The sequence below is a fragment of the Condylura cristata genome, unplaced genomic scaffold (assembly GCF_000260355.1).
Source record: "Condylura cristata isolate star-nosed mole 26May11 unplaced genomic scaffold, ConCri1.0 scaffold00052, whole genome shotgun sequence".
NCBI lineage: Eukaryota > Metazoa > Chordata > Mammalia > Eulipotyphla > Talpidae > Condylura > Condylura cristata.
The window spans coordinates 114,305-136,801 of NW_004567153.1; the positions used below are offsets into that span (position 1 = coordinate 114,305).

Sequence of the window (22,497 nt, forward strand, 5' to 3'; positions counted from 1 at the left end):
AGAGGGTGGAAGGCCATGGACGTTTGCCCTGACGCCCTTTATTCTCCTGTGCTGATGTCTCAGTGCCCTCCTGTTTTTACAGCTCCCAGAGCTGACTACTCCCTTTGTGGGCTGCAAGTGCCTGATTCCAGTTGTGTGAAAGAGACACCCCCAGTGTGTGAAAGAGACACCCCCTTCCCGGGCGCCCGACTCCAGTACACAGGCAGACGCAGACTAGACAAAGCTTCCGGCGCCCCCGACTCAGGCCTTTGTGACTCTTGCTCATTGATAGGTGACTGGCCAGTGGGGATCGACTTGTCTTTTTCTTTTTTTCCCCTTGTTTTCTCTTTCTGTACTTTAATGCCCACTCTTACGATTTGCATCCACAAAAGCCCTACCTCCCGCTACCCTCACCCCAGTAAAAAGAAGGACCCGGGACCATTCTCCCTCTGCCCTCACTGTGGCGATTTTCAGGTCTTACGGGTGATTCACCTCACTTTTTCCAGAGTTTCCTGATGGTGGTTGTTGAAGGGCATCTTACCACCCTGAGCACCGCCATGGCTTTGAAAGGGGAAATGTCTATAGGAAATTCGCCTGGGCCAGACGAGTACCCCGTCGGCACTGGGTGTCCCCCCCCAGCAAAATTATCAGTAGGCTGAAAGTAGCACAGAACACCACCTCATCTGCAAAGGAGCTGGAGCACTGGTTTTTGAGCAGAGCACAGCGGCCAGGCACCCGTGAAGAGTGGAAGGTGGAGCGGGTCTGGGGGAGCCGCGGGCAGCTCCTTCCGGGAGCGGCCTCTTGGCAGTGCGCAGAGTGTGTCTGGCTCGCCGGCGGGGGGGGGGGGTGCTCCGTGCGTGGGCTGCAGACCAGGGCTGGATATCCGGGAGTTTTTACATCACTAACACTCAGCTTCCATGAAGCTGACAACCTGGAGCCCAGGGAGAGCATCATCTATGAGAGGAGGCAGCTCATAGCAAGGAACAGAGCTGAATGGAGAGTTCGAAGACAGAGCTTCAGGGCCCTCCTTGGTGGCACAGCGGGGCAGGATGCCTGACTGCAAGCCAGCCTCAGCAGCTCCATTGCAAGATCGATCCCCGCCCCGGAGGTGACCCCAGGGCGCAGCAGACCTCTCCTGGCCTGCCCGCCGCTCCCCTCAGCAGTGGGCTTCGTCGATCTGCCTGTTCTGCTCCCCGCTCTGTCCCTGGTCAATCCTTTCATCACCCCTGACCTTTGGCCTGTACCGCAGTTCCGTATGCATAAACACATAAATCTTAAGCAAAAAAGAAGACAGAAATACAAATCCTGGTCCATGGGCCAGGGGCTTCGAAAACTGCCTCGCTTCTCAGAAGCTCAGTTTTTCCTCTAAAAATGCAAACAGCACCGTCGGCTCATGCCCTCCCAGAGAGGGCAGGATGAGGTGGGGTTTGCGAAGGCCTCTGGCCACAGAATGTCCCATGACCTTCGGTTGAGAAGTCCAAGATTACACAATCTGATCTCAAAGGTGGGGACGGCCAGGGGAATGCCATAGGCGAACCCCAGGCGAGGGCCGCGTCACCAGTGCTCCCGCAGGCGAGCCGTGGGCTGCCGGTGACGGCATGGGAGAGGTGCGAGGCCTCCCTGGCGGTCTGCACAGGTATCTGCTGTAGACTTCAGCAGTCTCGGTTGTTATACTAGCTCGTTTACAGGTGTTTGATCAGGTGTGAACTTCTACCGAGAAGACTATAAAAAAGGAATTTAACAAGTGAGTCTGAAGGGTCAGACTTGACACATATTATATACTGGACTCGAAAAACCAGCCGTCAGTCTTTCTTCTTTCATTTTCTGGAGACGTTCCTGGAAGGAAAGTTGAGGAGTTCACCTGGTCTCTCGGGCTGCTGTTCAGGCCACTGTTCCTGTTCTGTCCTAGTCATCTGGCGAATATCTGCTGATCCTTTAAGTCCTGGTTCAAGCAGCATCTCTAGCACCCAGTCAGAAGAGACCCCCTTCTGGTCACGTGTTTACCGAGCACCTACTATGTGCCAGCTACTGGTCGAGCACTTTCTGTATGACTATGCTCTTTCTATATGTATATTTAATGCTCACTAAAAACTAGACCAGATAGGCCTAGTATTGGCTCATTCTACGATGAAAATCGAAGGGCAGAAAGGTTAAGCAACAGCTAGAATAGAGCCAGGATTAGAAGTCAGCTTTTTAAGGAATTATAGTACAGACATGATAGTAGTAATCCTAATCACATCTTTATCAGTTTCTTCTAAGTCAGAGGGGGCTCTGTCTTTTCTTCTTCTTCTTCAAGGATTTATTTATTTATGCACACAAGAACGGGGTATAGGCCGGAGGTGCGGGAGGTGAGAAGATTCACCAGAGGTGGAGTGGGGAGCAGAACAGGCAGATCTACCAAAGTACACCACCAGAGACAGAGTGGGGAGCAGTGGGGAGACAGGAGAGGTCCTCTGTGCCACAGGTGACCTCTGGCGGGGACTGAACCTGTGCTGCGGTGGCTGTGGGGAGCTCCACAGTGCTGCACTTGAACCCCTTGTGCCACCAGGGGTTCTGCCTTAGCCCTCGGGGCACCACCCAGCACTTTATCTTGAATGAATGAGTGAATGAGTGAAGGAACAAATGAATGACCGTGTGCACACATCCCAGTGTGCATGGCCTGTCCACACTGCACAGGAGATTCTAAAATGCAGAGACATTTGTGGCCCCAATGCACTGTCCATTGCCCCTTGGGATTTCTTCTGGGTGTTTTGACGTACAGGCAGGCACATACGTAGACACTCTTAAGGATTTGTCTCTACCGGACGACAAGTAAGCACATTCTGTTCTTCCATGGTGTGCACCAGCCTATTTTCAGAAAAACCAGTAATAGGGAAGATTTATGATATTTTAACTAACTGCCATGCCTTGATAATGCTGTTGATTTTATGTCCTTAAAACGGCTCGTGCTTTAAAATGGGCAATCATAGCACCGAATCAGGTTCCAGCCACATGGTAGTAACTTCAAATCCTTTACGTGGAAGGAGAGAAGCAGGGAGAGAAGAGGGTTATCAGCCTCACCCATGGTTGGTCCCACAGCCTTGCTCAGCCTCCTTCTGTTTCTGTCACTCTTCTGCATTGAAAGGAAGCATTTGCTGGAGTCCTTTACAAATAGGGCAAGTAAGTGGAGCTGAGGGTGAAGGCTTTACAATCCACAGAAGCAGCTGTCCTGGAAACCTGGGTGTTAGGGTGTCTGCAGACCAGGGTCTCCTGGATCCCCCAGAAAAGTTTCATGGATCTTGCACTTTCCAGGGAAATTTCATTTCACACGTACTGTGAGTTCTCCGATGCAAAAGCTTCATCTCCTTTGGCAAGAGAAACCACCTTCATTTTCCACATAGTTCACACATGCAACCTCTCGGAAGCAGAGAGAGCAAGTTTCCTACACAGGTGAAACTGAAGAGAATTTATTTGTTGGTGATTATTGATTCTCACCTCCTGGCTGGACAACTGGAGCAGGACTATATAATAGTTTATTTTTACATCATTTTGCGCCTTTTTCTATCTCAGCTGTAATCCCCGTGGGCTTCCCATCACCAAATCACCCGTGTGCCATCACCATAGCCGAGTGCGCTTCCCTCCCCCCTCCAATTTTTGACTCCATTCCACACTCTACCCCCATAAAATGTCTCTGGTAAATAGTTGTTCATTATTATTATTATTTTCTCCCCTGATCTTTTATACTCCTACTACGAGTGAAATCATCCAGTATTTTTCTTTTTCTTTCTGGTTTATTTCACTCAGCATGATCCCTTCCAGCTCCATCCATGTTGCTGCAAAAGACACGTGTTTCTCTTTTTGATTGCTGCGTAATATTCCGTTGTGTATATGGACCACATCTTTTTAATCCAGTCATCTACTTTTGGGTTGATTTCATGTCTTTCCTATTGTAAATGAAGTAGCAATAAACACGGGGGTGCAGGTGTCTTTTTGAATCAGTGTTTTTTGTGTCTTTTGGGTAGATACCTATGAGTGGGATCGCTGGATCCTATGGAAGCTCCATGTTTAGCAGTTTGAGGAAACTCCAGTTTTCCTTCGTGGTTGTACCAGTTTGCATTCCCACCAGCAGTGCAGGAGAGTTCCCCTTTCTCCACATCCTCGCCAACAATTGTTGTTGCTAGTTGTTTGAAGATGTGCCATTCTCATTGGGGTGAGTTGGTATCTTGTTGTGGTTTTAATTTGCATCTCCCTTATGACGAGTGATGTTGAACATTTTTTCATATGCTTGTTGGCCATCTGCATTTAGGCCTAGCTCATTCTTAGCAGTCAGCAGAACGCTTTTGACTCAAACACCCTATAGGAACATAGATCTTTCTTCTGAGTATGGACAATCTCTTGTACTTGGGTCCGCCTCCCCCCCCTTTTTTTAAAGAAAGACTTACTTATTTATGCATACAAGAACTGGGGTACAGGCCAAGGTGTGGGGGGGGGTGACAGGACTCACTCAGAGACAGAGTGGGGAGTAGAACAGACAGATCTATTGAAGTCCACTGCTGAGGGGAGCAGTGGATAGGAGAGGTCTGCCGTGCCATGTGGGGCAATTCCCTGGCCAGGGAGTGAATTTGTGCTGCAGTGGCCTTGGACAGCCTCACAGTACTGAGCTTTACCCACTGTGCCACCAGGGAGGGCCTTGTTTGTGGGTCTTAATACAGCAGGGAAATCTTAACATGGCCATTTTTTCTCTGCTGCAAGTATCTGAATCATCCTGTTTTCTCTTCAGAACGACCCAGACATCAACGTAAATGAACTTAGTTTTTAAAACTTTTACAAAAATTGGGGTAAAATACATACAGCAACCACATTGCCTTCCTGACCATACTTTAAGCATCCAGTGCAGTGGTGTTGGGTCCAGTCCCATGGCTGTGCACCCTCTCCACAGTTCACCTCCAGAAACCACCACATCTTGCAAATCTGAAAATCTGTTCCCTCAGGACCCTGGCTTCCCCTTCCCCTCCCCTGATAATTATCATTCTACTTCTGTCTCTATGAACGTGGCACTTCTAGATGTCACCTATAAGGGGAATGACACAGTATTTGTCTTCTTGTGTTTGCTTTATTTCTCAGTGTCGTAGTCTCAAGGTCCACTTATGTTGTAGCCTGTGTCGAAACTTCCTTCCTCTTGCAGGCTGAACTCTGTTCTGTTGTATGCATGTGCCGAGTTTTATCAATCTGTTCCTCTGTTGATGGCCGTGTGGGTCACCGCCATCTTTTGGCGGCTGTGAATATGGGTCTGGAAATGTCTGAGTCCCTGCCTTTAACTCTTGAGTGTATACTCCAAAGAGAAGCTGCAGGAATGAAAACAAATGGTAATTCCATGTTTAATTTTTTGAGGCACCACTATGTTGCTTTCCACAGTGGTTGTACCAATTCATGCTCCCATAAAATTTCCAGTTTCTCCTCATCCTCCAGCACTTGTTAGTTATAATTTTTGATAGCTGTCATCTTACTGTGTTTTTTTCTAAAGATTTTTTTATTTACCCATACAAGAACTGGGGTACAGCCAGAGATGCAGGGGGTGAGAGATTTCACAAGAGACAGAGTGGGGAGCAGAACATCCAGATCTACTGAAATATACTACTGAGGGGGAGACAGGAGAGGTCTGCTGTGCCATGTGGGTCACTCCCTGGCCAGGGATTGAACTTGTGCTGCTGTGGCTGCAGAGCTTCCTTGTGCTGTGCTTTAACCCATTAGCCACCAGGAAAGGTCCTGTGTGTGTGTGTGTGTGTGTGTGTGTGTTTTACTTTTCATTCAAGAAAAATCATTCTTCACCCTGGACTTGGGTGAAAGGGGCTGTGAGTTATTTGTGTTTGGGAGAGGTATGTAATAGAAGCAAAGTTCTCTACTGGGTGACAGCTCAGGAATCCCTTGCAGTCTCTGCTTGGGTCTAAATACGGGATCTGACCTTTCAGAGACGCTGGCTGGGAAACCCTGCACTGCCTGGCCTGCTGGTCCCCAGTGCTCTCTCCAGGGGATTCCTGCTGGGTAAACCCTGCCCTGACTATTGGTGAGGCATGCCTTTCCCTAACCTAACACCTAACACCGGCTGCAGCTCTGTGCTGAGTCTTACGTAAAAGGGACTATGTTCCTGCAAGTGTCAGGGATAGGCACGGACAGTCCTCATGTTTCAGCTGTGGTGACAGACTCAGAGACACATAGGAAGGACCTACTCCTTTGGCTGCAAGGTGATCCTGAATGACCCCACTTGTGCAGATACTTGAAAACCCTTGATGGAGGACAGTGAAATTGAGCTGGTGTTTTGGTTGCATTTCTCATCCCAGCACCACATCCACGTTGGTGATGGTGCCAGAGCCTCATGTTGAGCATTGAGCAGGGTGGAGGGTAAGACCATGGAATCTTTGAGGTGCTAACTGCGCTTCAAAGGGCACATGGTTGGTTAGTAGAAATGGGAGCAGAACCGCCATCTTGGCTGTCCACCAAGTCCATCGTGCTAGACTTCTGTCTCTCGGAGTTGCTGTCCCATGGATTTGAATCCACAGTGCCCGTCAGGATGTTTTATGACTTGAAGTGAGGTCTCTGTTGGGCAGTGACAAAGGGTAGCTGGTGTCTGGCCCTTTCTCCATAAAGTCGTGGTCAAAGTCCAGTTCAGGAGCCTACTCTATGAAACCGGTGCCAGCTGGGCTTTCTGGGTCCTCGTGGGCACCACTCAGTGCCACTCTAGCCCTTAGAGATTCATTTTGCTTAAATTTGGAAGCCATTGATTATGCTTTTCACGGTCGTTATTGTTAACGATGCAAATGTGAGTGTCACACATGAAGGCGTTTGGTGGATTTTTAAAAAAAGATTTATTTGTGCATACAGAACTGGGGTACAGGCCAGAGGAGCAGGGGTGGTGAGAGGATCCACCAGGGACAGAGTGGGGAGCATAACAGGCCAACTGACGAAGTCCACTGCTGAGGGGAGCAGTGGGGAGAGAGGTGAGGTCTGCTGCGCCCTGTGGTCTCCTCCGGGGCAGGCGGGGATCGAACTCATGCGGAAGCGGCTTTAGCTTCTCAGTGCTGTGCTTTAACCCGCTGCGCCACCAGGGAGCGTCCAGTTTGGTGGATTTTTGTTAGTGTACTCTCTTGGGAGTTCATTTGGAATTTTGCGTTGCTGATGATGTCCTTGGGGTGATGGGTGGCTTCTTGCTGGATTTTAAATGTTGGAAATAGACAAAACTCATCAAGCTATTTGCAAACATGGCAGCCCATGCATGTTCCACCCTGTGGAATTTGCTCGCTCGGGCTGTGGCGTCAGAGGTGCCTGAGGCCCCTGGAGACAGCATGGGGAGCAGAACAGGCAAATCTACTGAGATTCACTGCTGAGGGAAGCAGTGGGGAGACAGGTGAGGTCTGCTGCGCCCTGTGGGTCACCCCCTGGTCAGTGATAGCCCTGAAACTGAACCCCTGGGCCCCCAGGGAGGCCAAGCCAACATTCCTTTTTGATATCGGACAATTCCTTTCTGCTTTGCTAACAGAGGGAGTGGAAAGGTGAACCATCGTATTTTCATGCAGACAAAGTTCATGGCAATGAAGGGCTACATTACAGGACAAATCTATGAAATTTGACTCTGATGAGTCAAGAGTGACTCTTTGGTATCCTCTAAGAAATGATTCACTGAACCGCTGGACAAGGATGTAACAAAATAGGATGTTTAAAGGCCAGTTTTCAGAAATGGAGTCTTTCCCTGATAGCGCACTTTTCTGTTATTTTCTAAGCCCAAGTCTGCATTGACTCACTGTCAACTTTCCCTCCTTTTGTTTTGGAGCTGGTGCTCTGGGCTAGTACTTGAGTTTAGTAAGGAAACTTATTTTACCATTATTAATTATTCAACGAAAACACAGCTCAGAGCAAGTATATTTAGATATAAAGTTGGGATTAATCTACCAAAATTCCTGTTTTTCAATTTTAATAAAGCTATTAGATCATTTGGGGAGAGGACTATGTACACTCTGCGATATGGATTTGGTTAAATCAGTGTTGATGGGAACGATACTTAATAAAATATATGGGTGAGTATAAAATGAGTTAAATGGCATGCTGTTTTATGAAGAATATATTCACCATATTATGTAATAAATCAGTCCTTTTTAATAACAATGAAAAAATAAAGATTTTTAGGATTTTGAGTCGAGGAGAGTTTTTTTTTGCAGCTCTCATCCCTAGTTTATAGAACGTAGACTATTATAGAAGCTGTAATCCTCAACTGGTTAAACTTCAAAGGCAGAAACTAGCTACATTAACTTTCACATTTATTGTCACAAGTTTTAGTAGAGGAAAATTTTAGTAGGGGATACTAATTACAAGTAGAATTCGTGAAATATGCTTCACACTTTTCCTAACATCTACCTGGAACCAAACTGATTTGTTTTTGAACAACGCTACTTCTGTGGCATCTAGGGAAAAAAATGGAGCCAACCTGAGGACTCGTGTGAGTGACCAGAAAATGAACAGCAGCAAAGTAAGAGCATGTTTTATGTTCTGATCGGACCGATGTTGCTATAGTAAGCTACGTAGTTGTGTAAATTTACTCCACCAGTAATGAGGTCAGTCCGAAAAATATATTGCTTATAAATGAATTCAATCAAAATGAAATATTTTATAGAGATTGTTAAATACCAAATTGAACTGATCTCATTAAAGGTGAAATTCAAGTATATTTAGACTATCACCTACATTTTAATACGCGAAAATAATGAGATAGGACCAGAATAGTTGGAAAAAGTTACTTCGAGATTTCTTTTTTTCTTTGAACTGTTTCTCGTTTCACAGGTTAGCTCTATTTTCTGGAATGTGATGAGACAGCTCAGCACCTGCGCATGCAGTACATCCTCCTGCCCATCGAACAGGGCGGAGTCAGCAAGGGTGGGCCTCGTTGCTTTATCCTAGCGTTTGACTGGTATTTACTGAACGTGGTTACCGCCGCCTGCACGCCAATGTTTGCAGAGGAGAAAAAGTTCATTAAGCATTTTGAGAAAGGCACAGCTGCATGTAGTAAACAGAGAGGGAGCGCGGTTTTATAGGCGGTCCCTAACTGAAAGCAGACTTTAATTCTGTTCTTGGAATACCCACGGTTGAACTTGCTGCGTCTGTGATTGTGAGTTCCTGCTGCCAAGCCAGCTGTCACCGGGGGCAGACACTTAGTTATTGCCACTCTGAGTGCAGGCTCGAAACAGCCCCAGGAAGGCAGAAGAGCAAGCCTGCTCCTCCTCGTCCTCATTATTCTTGCTTCTGTGGCCATGCAGATGTGGGTTCTCCTTTCTCCTCCTCAGAAAACAGCAAGTGGTGCCCTCCACAAGCCAAGGAGAATGAGCCAGCCCTCCTAGTTCTCAGGTGCCACGAGCCTCAGGCTAAAGATCCTCTAGGTACTTATTGCAGGTGCTAACAGTTTTCTTTCCCCCCTTAATGAATTAATTAATTATTTCTCACATCATCGTTCATTTTTGTACAATATTTCATTTCTCCCCTAAGGTGTAGTCCTGTAATTCTCACATCACCACGGCACCTGTGACCATCACCGGAGACCCTCCTGCTCTTCCTTTCCTATTCTGTCCACTTTCCCAGATCTATAGTTTGTCTGCAAGTTTTGCCTTTTTCCTGGTTATTTGTTCAGTTTCCCTATATCCCTCCTACAATTGAAACCATCTGTTACTTTTAATTTTCCTTCTGACTTATTTCACTGAGCATCTCTCTTCCAGCTCCATCCATGTTGCTGCAAACGCTATGAGTTATCTTTTTGGTTGCTGAGCAATATTCCATTCTATAGCTACATCACATCTTCTTGATTCACTCATAACTGTGGCATACAGGTTGTTTCCGTAGCTCAGCTATTGTAAACATTGCCGCGATAGGTAGAGGGTGCAGCTTTCCTTTTGGGTTAGTGTTTTGTGTCCTTAGGGAAGATTCCCAGGAGTGGGGTGATGGGATAGCTCCATTTTCCATGCTTTGAGGGTTTCCACACAGCTCTCCATAGTGACAGTGACAGTTTGCATTCTCACCAGCAGTGTAAGAGGGCTCCTTTTCCTCCACACCCTTGCCAGCATTTATTGTTACCAGTTTTTAAAATATGTGCCATTCTCACTGCTGTGAGGCGGCATCTCATTGTGGTTTTGACTTAGGCACTTTTCATTATAGCAGCCCGAAACCGAAAAATAGATTTACACTCCACTTATACCAAAATCTAATATAAAGGAATAGTTGCCTACTTCTTCCAAACATCATTGGAGTCTGGAACACAAAGGGACTGTTGAGCAGTAATGTGTACATTTCAAAAATGTATTGTGATGGGTCTATGTCTAGTGAGAGAAAATCATACCAGAGAATGTATGCCCACTGTCTTGTCTGTCTATATTTCTCTTAATGAAAATTAACATTTTTATTGACATAGCCAATAATTAAATTCATTGCAGCAGCACTGTATGAGGTTTAGAGATAAAGGATCACATCTCTTCAGATTGACCTTAAGCACACCCCACACCAGGCACCCCACTGTGCTCTACCTTAGACCATCGCCCCCAACTCCCTTATTATATATGTATTTTTAAAGATTTATTTATTGGTGCATACAGAACCGGGGTACCGGCCAGAGGCTCAGGGGCAGCGAGAGGCTTCCCCAGAGACAGAGTGGGGAGCAGAAGAGGCCGACTGAGGAAGCACACCGCTGAGGGGAGCAGCGGGCGGGTCAGGAGAGGTCTGCCGCGCCCTGGGGTCACCTCCGGGGCAGGCGGGGATCGAACTCGTGCGGAAGCGGCTTCAGCTTCTCGGTGCTGTGCTGTAACCCGCTGCGCCCCCAGGGAGGGCCGTCCCTTATTATATTTTTAAGGATGAAGATGTGATGGGGGAAAACCCACCAGGATTAGCAACATCCATTAGGAGAGACCTTTCCAACATTGTTAAAATCTCCTGTAATGAGGCCAATTAGTGGGGTTGAACTCCATTCCCTCATCTCATGGGTGAAGCTGCTCGGGCGACACACCCTTCATGGTTGTTCAAATTCAAAAGGGTTTTTATGGTTTAGAAGTTTTTCTAGTTCTTTGATTTTGAGTCTTTAGAATAGTGTGTTCTTTTGTGGTAAAATGTGTAGGTGGCGATCCAAAACTAGGTATGTATCTGACTCACCGGGTAGAAGGCAAATTTCTCCCTTTATCATCTTTTCTTCCTAAAGCTTAATCTCAATTTGTGGAGTTAAGTCTCAGCTGATTTTTCAGATGTTTTTCTTGTTCTGTGTCCAGTCAGCATGGAAAGTAAATAGCTGATTTCCACCATTAAAACACTAGCCTTTTTGCTTTGTTTTGCTTTCGAATGAGAGATGGTTTTTATTTGAATTAACAAGGAAAGTTCCCTGTTTAAAGGAGGAGGACAGACCGGTGGTGGGAACTGCCAGAGACCATGAATTTGAGCATTTGGGCTGTTTCCATGTCTTTCCAATTGTGAATAAAGCAGCAGTAAACATGGGGGTGCAGGGATCTTTTTGAATCAGTGTTTTTGTGCCTTTTGGGTAGATCCCTAGGAGTGGGGCTGCTGGGTCGTAGGGAAGCTCCAGACCATGAATTTGAAAGGGAACAGGAGAGCCAGATCTTCTAACCCATCCCCCGTCACTTTCACTCTCTCTGGGCGTGCTCCAAGAAGAAATAGTGGAGGGACCCCAAGACTACACCCATCACACCCTCTTCCCCTTGAAGTAAGGGCAAATCGGGGGACAATGATGGGGTCCCAAAGAGGACTCCCTCCATGTTGTCAGCACCCAGCACTGTAGGGAGACTCTAATAACCTTGCAGAGTCCTCACCGGCTGGGGCACTAAGACTACAATAACCAGCAAACAATGAGCCATTTTCAGGGAAGTTGAGTTTGGGCAACTGGAGACTCAGAGCAATGTAAAATTCTGATCCATGATATTGAGGTGGCTCAGTCACCTTCTCTCTGTGTCCTCACATGGGTGAGGGAGAGACACGAAAGGACACACTGGTCTCTCTTATTCCTCTTTATAAAGACACTAATTTTATCATAGGGTCTCCAACCTCATGACTTCATAAAAACCTAATGACTTCCTAAGGGCCCCACCTTCAAAGACAATTCTCTTGGGCTGAGCTTGGGTAACTGGTAGGCCCGAGTTCTTGTCTGGTACATGATATCGAGTCTTGCGTTCTTCTCTGAGCCCCTGTGGGCCTCCTGGGTCTGTGTCAAGATCCTGGGCATTCTGTGATGCTTACAGGCAGTCTACATGGTGGGACTGCCCTGCCCTGCCCCTAAGGCTGACCTCCAGACCAGCTCAGTTGCCTTGGTTCCTTCATCCTCGCTCCCCAGTCCTTCCCTGAGAAACCTGAGTGGATGGAGGCAAGATTTTATGAGACACAGGGGGCCCTGGCAAATATCCCTTCATACCAAGTGGTTACATATATTAATCTAGGTCAGTGCTTCTGGAATGTTCCTGTGCATGGCACCAGCTGGTTAGATGGAGGGGAGGAGCTGACATATTTCACAAGCGCTCAGATGCTGTGGTACTCTGAGAAGAGAATACCTAGCTAGGTATCTGGGGATAGGCACACCTGATTAGTTCCTATCTGCAGAGTTTGTATCACATTTTCCACATGTAGAGACTTCTGAAGAGCTCAGCACCTTCACACTTTTCAGAGAAAGCTCCTAGGAGCACAGTGCCGGTGCTGTGCAGTGTGTACACAGCATGTGCTGTACTGGGCAAGACGTGGGAAGGTCAATCATCAGGGGGTTCAACATTGGCTCAGTGAGTCAAAGTTCAAGTCTCTGAACGCACTTTACAACCCACGAGGTCTGCTGTCACCTCACCTTAGGAAACACTGAATTCCCCCAGCGCCTCCCTACCACCTTCACAAGGCAGCCTGCAGGGCGAGGCTGAACTAAGCCCTGGTGACTTTCTTGGAGCAGGAGACAGGAGATGGAGTGATAAAAGTGAACTTAAAATAAAAATTAAAAAGCATACTGAGAACACCATGTGAAATGAATGCTTATAAAACTGTCTGCGGCGGGAAGAAATCAAAGCATTTTATTAGGTGATGAGAAAACACTGTAAATTTCATGTGCAAACATTCCAAGGTTTGGTCTTGTATGGTGTAAAAGAGGAATTTTACCAAGTCAAACTCACTGGAGTCAAATGAGTATCAAGGAGCTGTAACCCCATTTCGCCACACCTGAAACTGGGTCCTCTCTCTCTGCCTCTTTGTGTGTCTCTGTCTCTTTGCCTCTCTGTCTCTGTCTCTTTTTCTCTCTCACACACAGTTGCCATTTCTTAGTAACCTGGCTGCCTGCATTTTGAAGTGCTCAGGGACTATTACGGAGACAAGAAAGCCAAGTGGCTTGTCATGACTGCTGGTTTCGACACACGCTTTTGTATCAAGAGCTGTAAATACTCGTATGCATTGGGAGGTGGCATTTCTCCACCTTAGCCCGAGTCTTCCTGTCCCCTGCTCACCTCCATTTCGATGGAGGAATGAAGCTGCTTTCAGTCACTACATTTTGACCTGCAAGGTAGGCAGAGAATTTCAGGCTAAACTCCAGGGTGTGGTTGGCATGTTATTGGTTTGTCTGGGGTCATTCCGGGAGATGCTGTGGTTGTGGGGGCAGTCTGCCTGAGACTCACACGTGTCCCTGGGGAGTAAAGACGGAAACTGGCTGGAGAACCCACCCCGGGCCCTTGTTGGTGGGTGGGAGGAGCTAAGGACTAAGAAACATAGAGGTGTCTTCAGTGTTATTACTGTCATTCCAAACGGCTGTCAAGTGTCATAGTAATTGGTGATGATGATGATGATGATGATACCACCAAAATGATGGAAGCCAGAGCTCCAGTTCTTTTAGTTAGAACCACTTGGGTGTAGAGCCTTAAAATTATGTGTCCAGGGCCCTCCCTGGTGGTGCAAGGGGTTAGAGCACAGCACTATGAAGCTGTCCGCAGCCACTGCAGGAAGAGTTTGATCCCTGGCCAAGGAGGTGACCCACAGCAGACCCCTCCTGACCCGCTCACTGCTGCCCTCAGCTGTGTACTCCAGTCAATCTGCCAGTTCTGTTCTCCATTCTGTCTCCGGCGAGTCTTCTCACCTCCCTGCACCTCTGGCCTGGACCCCACTTCTGTGTGCATGAGTAAATAAATCTTTAAAAAATCATGTCCAACCTGAGAGGGGAGACCCTATGCTTGGAAACAAACAGTGGTGTGAACCGATGTTACTTTCGAAAGCATCCAGGACCCCCTGTTCCTTAGGGGTGGAGCTCAGGCACCAGTGGCTCCCCAGGGTACCCCCTCTCCAAGGCAGTGGGGACCCATCATGTCAGAGCGAAGGAGAGTTGAAGCCGAAATGTGGGTGGCAAGGTGGACCCCGGGCCAGGCCAAGTCATGCATGAAAAAAAAAAAAGTGGGAAATGCAAAAAAGCAATTGCAAACCAGGGGCTTCAGCATTTTGTTTGGGGAGGAAAGGAAAGGCATCAATAAGCAGGAATGAAAGCGATATGAATGTGTCAGAAGACCTCATGAATAAGGCCATCATCTGATAAAAGATGCAGGAAGAGTCCTACTGATGCCCAAAGTACCTAACATGACCATTCGGTGCAGAGGCTTAGCTTTTCCCAGGTAAAATCTAATTAGTTGGTTTAAAGTCGACAAGGGCAGCCTGGGGAGCAGAGTGGAGGAAGGTGGGGCCTTTGCACAATCTGGAGCTCTGATGCGCAGCTGGCCCCTGGCGCCCGCTGGGCGGGGGTCGTGCCTCTGTCCCGCATGTTCCCCTTGACCTTGGCCTTTCCACATCTCCTGGGGAACTCAACAGCACCACGTGGGCTTGCCATCACAGCGGCCCTCGGGATGAGACACCCCGCGAGCGTGTGGGAGCAGCACGGTGGGCCCGGGGGTGACGCCCAGTGATACAGGTCCCTGCCTGAGTCCCCCACTCGCAGGATGTAAATAACCAAGGAGAGCAAACTGCAAACGCGAATCGTTTGTAGACTCTGAACGACAGCCTGGTTACTAGAGAGGAGAGAAAGGAAGATGGGCAGGGTCTGGGCGTGGGCTCTGGGGCTCTGGTGGAGGCCAGGCCGTGAAGCGTGTGCATATTTTGGGGGGTGAAGTTGTGCCCCCCCAGGTTAGATACCTATGAAGACTAGTGGCAAGTCAATAAAATGGGGGTGGGGGAAGCCCGCTGCTTCCACTTGAGTAGCTCTGATGTGTTCTTAGTCTTTCCTCGCAAGAGGAGGCTGCTGGAGGTGGCTGCATACTTTTTTTTTGAATTGGTATTGCTCAATCCATTTTATAATAGAAGAGAAGCAGCGTCAGCCACGGGTCTTCACCTTCCAGCTGGCCCAGTTAGACCTTCTGGAATCAGTAATTTATTTCCGGCTCTTTGCTGATCTCTATTCTGGGGAGTCCGTGTCTCTGGCTTCTGAATGAGGCACTGTCTATGTGATTGTGGGTGCCTCAGAAGGCTTCCATTTTCCTGGCGGGGTTATTTTCTCAGGTGACTGGTCCTTTCTGATGTTTCAGCTTCCCAGGAGGGCTGACTGCTCAGGTCCAAGGTCAAAGCCAACACTCTCCCTTCCTGGCTTTGGCCTCTCAGATCCTGTCCTGCCTTATTTCATGCCAGACCCCACACGCTGTGAAACAGGTGATGATTTACGAGCATTCCTCTCATCAGCCAGGGACTTAAGGGTGCTTTCTTGTTGCATGCACGGAGAATTTGAGTGTGTGCTGAGGATGAGAAGAAATAGATTTATGTACCAGGAGTGTCCAGAATGGTCTTCTGTGCTCAGGCAATGAAACACAGCTTGAATATTCCTTCTGAGAATTCTCCTTTTTGTGTTCTTTTAGGGTTTCATTTTCTTCTCTCTCACGAGGAGCCGAATCAAAGCTTAAGCCCCAACTTCTCCCATTCGCCCATGAAGGGTACATAGAATGTTCCATGTTTTGGCTCTCGGTCTGATGTTCCAGTGATGAGGGAATGTCCCCAAGGCGGAGGCCAGTCTCCCTTTATTGCTCATGGGCTCATTAAGCACTTCTGGACTCCTGGCCGCCCTGTGTGTTGTCTCCAGGCAGCAGAAGTGAAGAGCTGGGTCCACACTGCTGAGGGGGCAGGCGTGTCAGTGGATGGTGGGACAACCTAGAAAATGGTGACAGCATTGTTGGGGCCTGGAGGAGCAGCCAGTATCGCGGTCTTTGTTCTTTATGGTTAAGTCTAGTTTAGGATTTTCTTTCTTTCTTTCTTTTTTTTTTTTAAGATTTATTCATTCATTCATACAGAACTGGGGTACAGGCCAGAGATGCGGAGGGTGAGAGGATTCACCAGGGACAGAGCGGGGAGCAGAACAGGCAGATCGATGAAGTACGCTGCTGAGGGGAGCAGCGGGCGGGTCAGGAGAGGTCTGCCGCGCCCTGTGGTCACCCCTGGGGCAGGCCGGGATCGAACTCATGCGGAAGCGGCTTTCACTTCTCAGTGCTGTGCTTTAACCCGCTGCGCCACCAGGGAGGGCCCTAGTTTAGGATTTTCTTAAGACTGACTGAATGGGAATGAAAGAAGGACAAGAAAAAGTTGCCCAGCTGAATTCCTGCCCCTTTCAATTATTTCAACACTTTTATGAAGAGTGGAGTTTTGGAATAGCTCTGGGATGGGCTGGGGTACAGGTGTGAGTGACATCGGAAACCCAGCCAGCACATGCAGGACCGATGTTGCCTTCTTGATGCAGTCTTGATTCTGTGACAATAAGTAAAATTGAAACAAGTGTATACAGTGCATACAGTTGGCTTAAGTTGTCAAAATAGTCATTGGAGCTATGAATCTTGAGCCCACGTACACTACTGGTGGTAAAGTAAAAGGTCCAGCTTCTTTGAAAAACAGTATGGTGGAGGGGGCCTCCCTGGTGGCCTGCAGTTAAGTCTCAGTGCCACCCACTGTAATGGCCTGAGCTCACTCCCCTGCCAGGGACTGACCCGCATGCAGCAGCACATCTCTCTTGTTTAGCTCGCTGCTCCCCTCAGAAGTGTGTTTCAGTAGATCCACCTGTCTGCTCTCCACTCTGTCTCTGGTGAATCCTCTTATCTCCACACTGCTGGCCTATACCTCAGTTCTCCTATGCAAAAATAAGTAAGATAAATTCTTAAAAAAAAAAAAAGCCAGAATGGCAGATTCTCAATATTAAGCATAGATCTACCATATGACCCAGCAATTCTACTCCTAGGTATGTACCAAAGTAATGTAAAAACACTAATTCAAAGGAACAGATACACTCATGTGTTCGTGACAGCACCATTTATAATAATGTATGTGTATATGTGTGTGTATATAGTAAGTTATGGAAACAACCTAAGTGCCCAAGGACAGATGCATGGATTAGGAAGGCACGCACAGTGGAATACTACTCAGCTATGAAAAAGATGGGCCCTAGCCATTTGCAACAAGGATGGAACCAGAGGGACTGTGTTAAATTAAACAGGTCAGAACAAGAAGGATAAATACCAGATGGTTTCACCCTTATCTGGAATAGAGAGAAACGAAACAAAGAAACTGAAAAAACAAACTTTAGAAATCTGATAGTGGAGGCCTCTGGGGGCCCCCGACTTCCTTATCCTGTTCTTGTGTCCCTTTCGCTGTTTTCCTGAGGTCTTTCTCTTCCTCTGGACCATGTCTCTGTCTGGGTTCATTCTTCTTCGCATCAGCCTGGGGATTGTAAATCACGCCGAAGCCAGGTGTGTTGCCACCTCCATGATGGGTTCCCAACCCAAACACAAAGGTGACAGCCGAGCGACGCTTGCACATTTTGGCCAGTTTTTCCCAAGCTTCTGTCTTGGGTGCTGTTGACTTCAATGACCACTTATTTCTGCTGAAGCGGTGGGTGGGCCATGAACATCGTGGTCCTGATAGTTACTGTGTCTGTTGTGACGGTGCTGGGTCTTCAGGCAGCCAGGGAGGAGAGCGATCACGGTTTATAAAGTGAATGGTGAAACGAGTGTGCCTGATGGGAGGGATCTCCCTTGCTCACTTAGTCACCAGCGTGAATCCAACTGAGGATCGTAAACTGACACCCTTTCTCCATCACCAGATGGTAAGCACACGCTTTCAGGCTCTTTCCACTATGCAGCCCAGTCCTGTGCCCTCCAGTCACTAGGAAATGTTTTCATTTTTGGACAACAGGATAGGCCCATAGACTGAGGCTTCCTGTTTCAGCGACTGCTTTTTGCATCATTTCGAAAGACAAAGTGAAAATTCCTCCCCTGGCATTTGCTGCTCAGAAACAGTGGAGGAGAAAGAAACTTCTGATTTTTGGAAACTCTTTGTTCAAGTTCCTCTAGATGTCAGTGTTTCATAGGGAAATGAAAAAATAACAGTCCGTGGCCAGGAAGAAAGACCTCACCTACTTTTACTGGGAAGACGTACGGGAAATACAGTTGACAAAGGAAAAAAGCTCCCTGGTTTGGGGACTGGTTTCTTGTTTCTTGCGAGGGACACTTCTCCTGTGGACCGCTGTCCCCAAAGGCCACCAGGACAGTGTGCGGACACTTAGCTGTGACGCTCCGATGACCGTGGCAGCAAATGATGATATATCAGCAGCCTCCGAGACTTACAGCTAGCTAAGTTCTCGATTCTGCGTATTTCGACAGACTGAACTTGATGGATGCAAGTTTTTCTTATTAAGCCCACGTGTTTTTACTGGTGTGGTCCGACCATCCAGAGCACAATTTCTGTCCACCACAAGTTTTCATTTCAAAAGAGACGCAGTGAAAGACAAGGCTATAAAATAAACACAGTTTGTTCAACTATCTTAACTAATTTGGACTTGGTTATATGTTTTCAAAATTAGACTTCAATTTAGTCTCTCTCTGTTGCTTGTCTTTCATTAATTCCAGCCTTTTGACCACTAAGTTTATTTTTTTTACTAACTTGTTTTCACGTTCTATCCTGCCTTCTTAATTTTTCTTATCTACTGTGAGGTTGACTATGTGGCAGATATTCAGAAATGTTAACAATATACCTTGGTTTTACTTCTTGGTACCAATATCTTCCTTATTTATTTAGTTTTTGTTTGTTTATTTTTTACTGTGACCTATCTACAGTGACCTATACAGACTAGAATGGGAAACTGAATTAGAATTTTGCTTCTACCTTTTCTGAACTATGTAACTGGGAAATCACTCAACTTCATTTTAAAATGAGGCTAAGAGCATCTATCCCAGAAAGCTGTCATGAGATGAAACTGAGTTAACTACGCAGCAGACTCAGAAAAGCATTCGGTACATGGTCAGTGCTTAGAACATATTATCCACCACTATCATCATCATCATCATCACCATCACCACTATCATCATCATCATCGCCATCATCACCTCCATCACTGTCACCATTAACACCACCATCCACCCCTTCACTATATCCCAATTTCTGGGCTCGGTGCCAGGGATTCAAGGACGAACCAACCTTTTTGCTGACTTGTGATACATACGCAAGTGCAGTTAGTGCTACAGGGTGACTTACGTTGAGCACTGTGGGAGCAGAGATCAAGGCGCAACTGCCTTAGTCTGAGGTCGCTGCTGAATGTTCCCCCACACTTTCACTTAAAAGAGAAAGTTACAAATGCTTAGCCGCTAATCTTGGTTTTCCACAGATTTACTAAACATGCCTCTGTGTTTCAGGGTTCCTATCTGAAAAATGGAAAAGCTTTGAATCCAATGGACTCCCCTGTGGATTGTTTAAAAGCACATTTGCAATTTGTCTTGCTATCTCTGCAGGCACTTAGGCTTTCCTTCTTGCAAGTCACCTTCGGGCAAATTGAAGGCAACTCCTTCCAAGAGGGAAACAAAAAGGCCAGTGCCTCCGGCTATCTATTCATTGCATTAATTTGCAGTGCACAGTCGTAGAATTTGTGATAATGTGGGAGGCCTGGACTGTGCTTACCTTTTCTGTGGTATTTTAAAAGGGTCTGCTCAGCTAATTCAGAGAAGCCAGGGCTTGGAGAAGAATGTTTATCTGCTTAGGAAAAGGACCATCTGTGCTAAGAGAAGCAAAAGCTCCATTTATAAAAGCTAACTTCAGTCTCCACTTTCTGTGTTTCCATTCCCATAAACCCTCTATTTTTCGTTTGATTTATATGTGAACCATATCAAGGCAACATAAACGAGGCCGAGGGTGAGAACCACATTCATCCTTTAATCTATTCACGGAGATGGGTTTTCTTTCATAAACCATGCCGAGTTTTAACAAAATTTCATTGAAAATGGCGAGTTCATCTGTTTTCAAACACTGTCGTCCATACAAGGTGTCAGCAGTTGGGCTGTCCCCATTCACTATCGCCTCTTGAGCATGTGTGTGTGTGTGTGCTTTCTGTTTGAATCATGGAACAGAGTGGTTCTTAATCGGGGCTGATTTTTCCCTGACGGAACACTGAGTAATTTCTGGAGATGTTTCTGGATGTCACAACTGGGCTGGAGGGCATTACTGGCATCTGGTGGAGTGAGGCCAGGGCTGCTGGTCATCATTCTGTAATACTTGAGAAATCCCCTACACCCAGGGATTACCCGGCTCCAAGTGTCGTCAGGGCTGACGTTATCCTGTTGTCATAGGTAACCTCAGTGACTCAATTGTGTATCCACAGGCTAAGGAGAAGCTCTGGCCCCACCCCAGCCTGGAGGAAACTGTGTGTGTCAAAGGCACAAGGACTTCACCCCTCACAGGTAACGTCTTTAGGAGGTTCGCTATTTATGGCTAAAGAAAAGTCTTAGTGAAGCTAATGCGTTTTAGAGGAAGTTAGGTGTTCGCAATGTCCTGTGTTGTGAGCAGCGTGGTTCAGACACCTTGATTCAATTGGCTCTGGATGCTACTTGTTACAGACTAGAAAAATCTTTGGGAATGCAATTGTCAGTCAATTGGTTTTGCTTTTTAAAAGCTTCTAGCTGCTGATAATGACAAACGTGAATGGTGATACCAAAATTGTACTGGTCATATGACTCCTCCATTAAAGCTTCTTGTATGCCATGGTGGATTTTAGAGAGAACTTCCCAGAGGAAGCAACCCTCCTCGGAGGAAGAAAAAGTTCACAAGCTCAACAAGAAGAATGTCCAGAAGTCCAGCACCCCTCTCGTTGAGAGAGGTTTTATTGCATTTCCAACAGAAAGACCCCAAGGTACGGTAGAAGATTCTGGTCCAAGACAAGTTCTAGAGCCCAGAGGTAACACAGACAGAAGAGACGCTTCAAACAGAGAAGGACAGAGCAGCGCTGGGGACGACCAGCCAGCTGCTGTGGACGCCAGCGAAGGCGCACTGCTCCAAGAGGAGACAAACAGGCTGGATTCCGAGGAGAAGAGTGGGAGAGAAGCTGGGAAAAAAGGAGACTCGGCAAGCGTCTCGGGGCAGGACGCGTGTTCAGATAAAAAGCAGCCCAGTCATGGCACCGACGGTGATGGGGTCTCCACAAGGTAGGGCTCCTGCACCCCGCGGGTCGCCGGTGTTATCTAGACAGCTCTGCGCCTCTGTGCCCAAGCCCACGTTCAACAGCTGGCAGGGCTCCCTGGGGGCGCAGGGGTTAAGTCTCAGCACTGTGAAGCCGCCGCAGCCACTGCAGCAGGAGCTCGATCCCGGCCAGGGCGTGACCCACACGGCGCAGCTGACCCCTCCTGTCTCCCCGCCGCCCCCTCAGCAGTGAGTTCCAGTCCATCCGCCTGTTCTGCTCCCCGCTCTGTGTCTACTGAATCCTCTCACCCCCCCCACCTCTGGCCTGAGCCCCAGTCTTGTATGCACACATAAATAAATCTGAAAAAAACAAAGCACCTAGCAGAATGAGATTTTAAAGAACGATTTGCAGGCCAGCTAGTGTGGATTTTTCTTGGCCATTTTTTTTTCGTTGCCTGTTTAGTGCTCGGGAGTCTTAGTGTTTTCCTAAGCCTCCTTCCTGCTCACACCAATCAGTATCCGCAAAATTACAAAGGTCCTTATTTTTAGCCACCTAGAACAATCTTCCCTGAGATCAAGAATTAAATAACGATCAATCCGATTTATCTGAGTGTTAACAGATGACTCCTGAATAACTTCACCTGCCCTACGAGGGTTGAAAAATAGAAATTGTTGGCTTCAAAATGTGGTGGGGCTGGCAGGAAGTATATTATGGATTGATTTCCTCAAGCCATAAAGTTTCACACATACATTCAGGTAATGATGCAGCTCATTAAAATTAATCACTCTACAATCAGGATAAGCTACTACAAGTAGTTGTAACAAAGAGTAGCTGAACATCTCTGTGTGTTTAAAGGGAACTAAGATGCCATTCTTTCTCTTAAAAAAAAAAATGTGACCTATTTGGGGAGACGTCTACTTCTCCACTGTTACACGTAAATACTAAAAAAAGTTTGCTAAAGAGTAAACTTTAGTCAACTGAAGTTGACTAAAAGGCCCAGCACAGCAGAGTTGTGCCTGTCAGGACAGGAGTTGCTGGAAATATGAAACGAGGTCCATTTTCCACCAGTAAAGAGTTATTCTTTTTTTTTTTTT

At 47.1% G+C, this 22,497-nt stretch overlaps 1 protein-coding gene across 1 annotated transcript in view; it reads left to right on the top strand.

The window, feature by feature from the left end:
- MYLK4 (myosin light chain kinase family, member 4) overlaps positions 1-22,497 on the top strand; it is a 65,577-nt gene that overhangs the window by 21,876 nt on the left and 21,204 nt on the right. Inside the window, exon 4 of the mRNA XM_012734283.1 lies at positions 20,609-20,687. Within this exon, the coding sequence (XP_012589737.1) occupies positions 20,609-20,687 (79 nt within the window). The remainder of the gene's footprint in view (positions 1-20,608; positions 20,688-22,497) is intronic.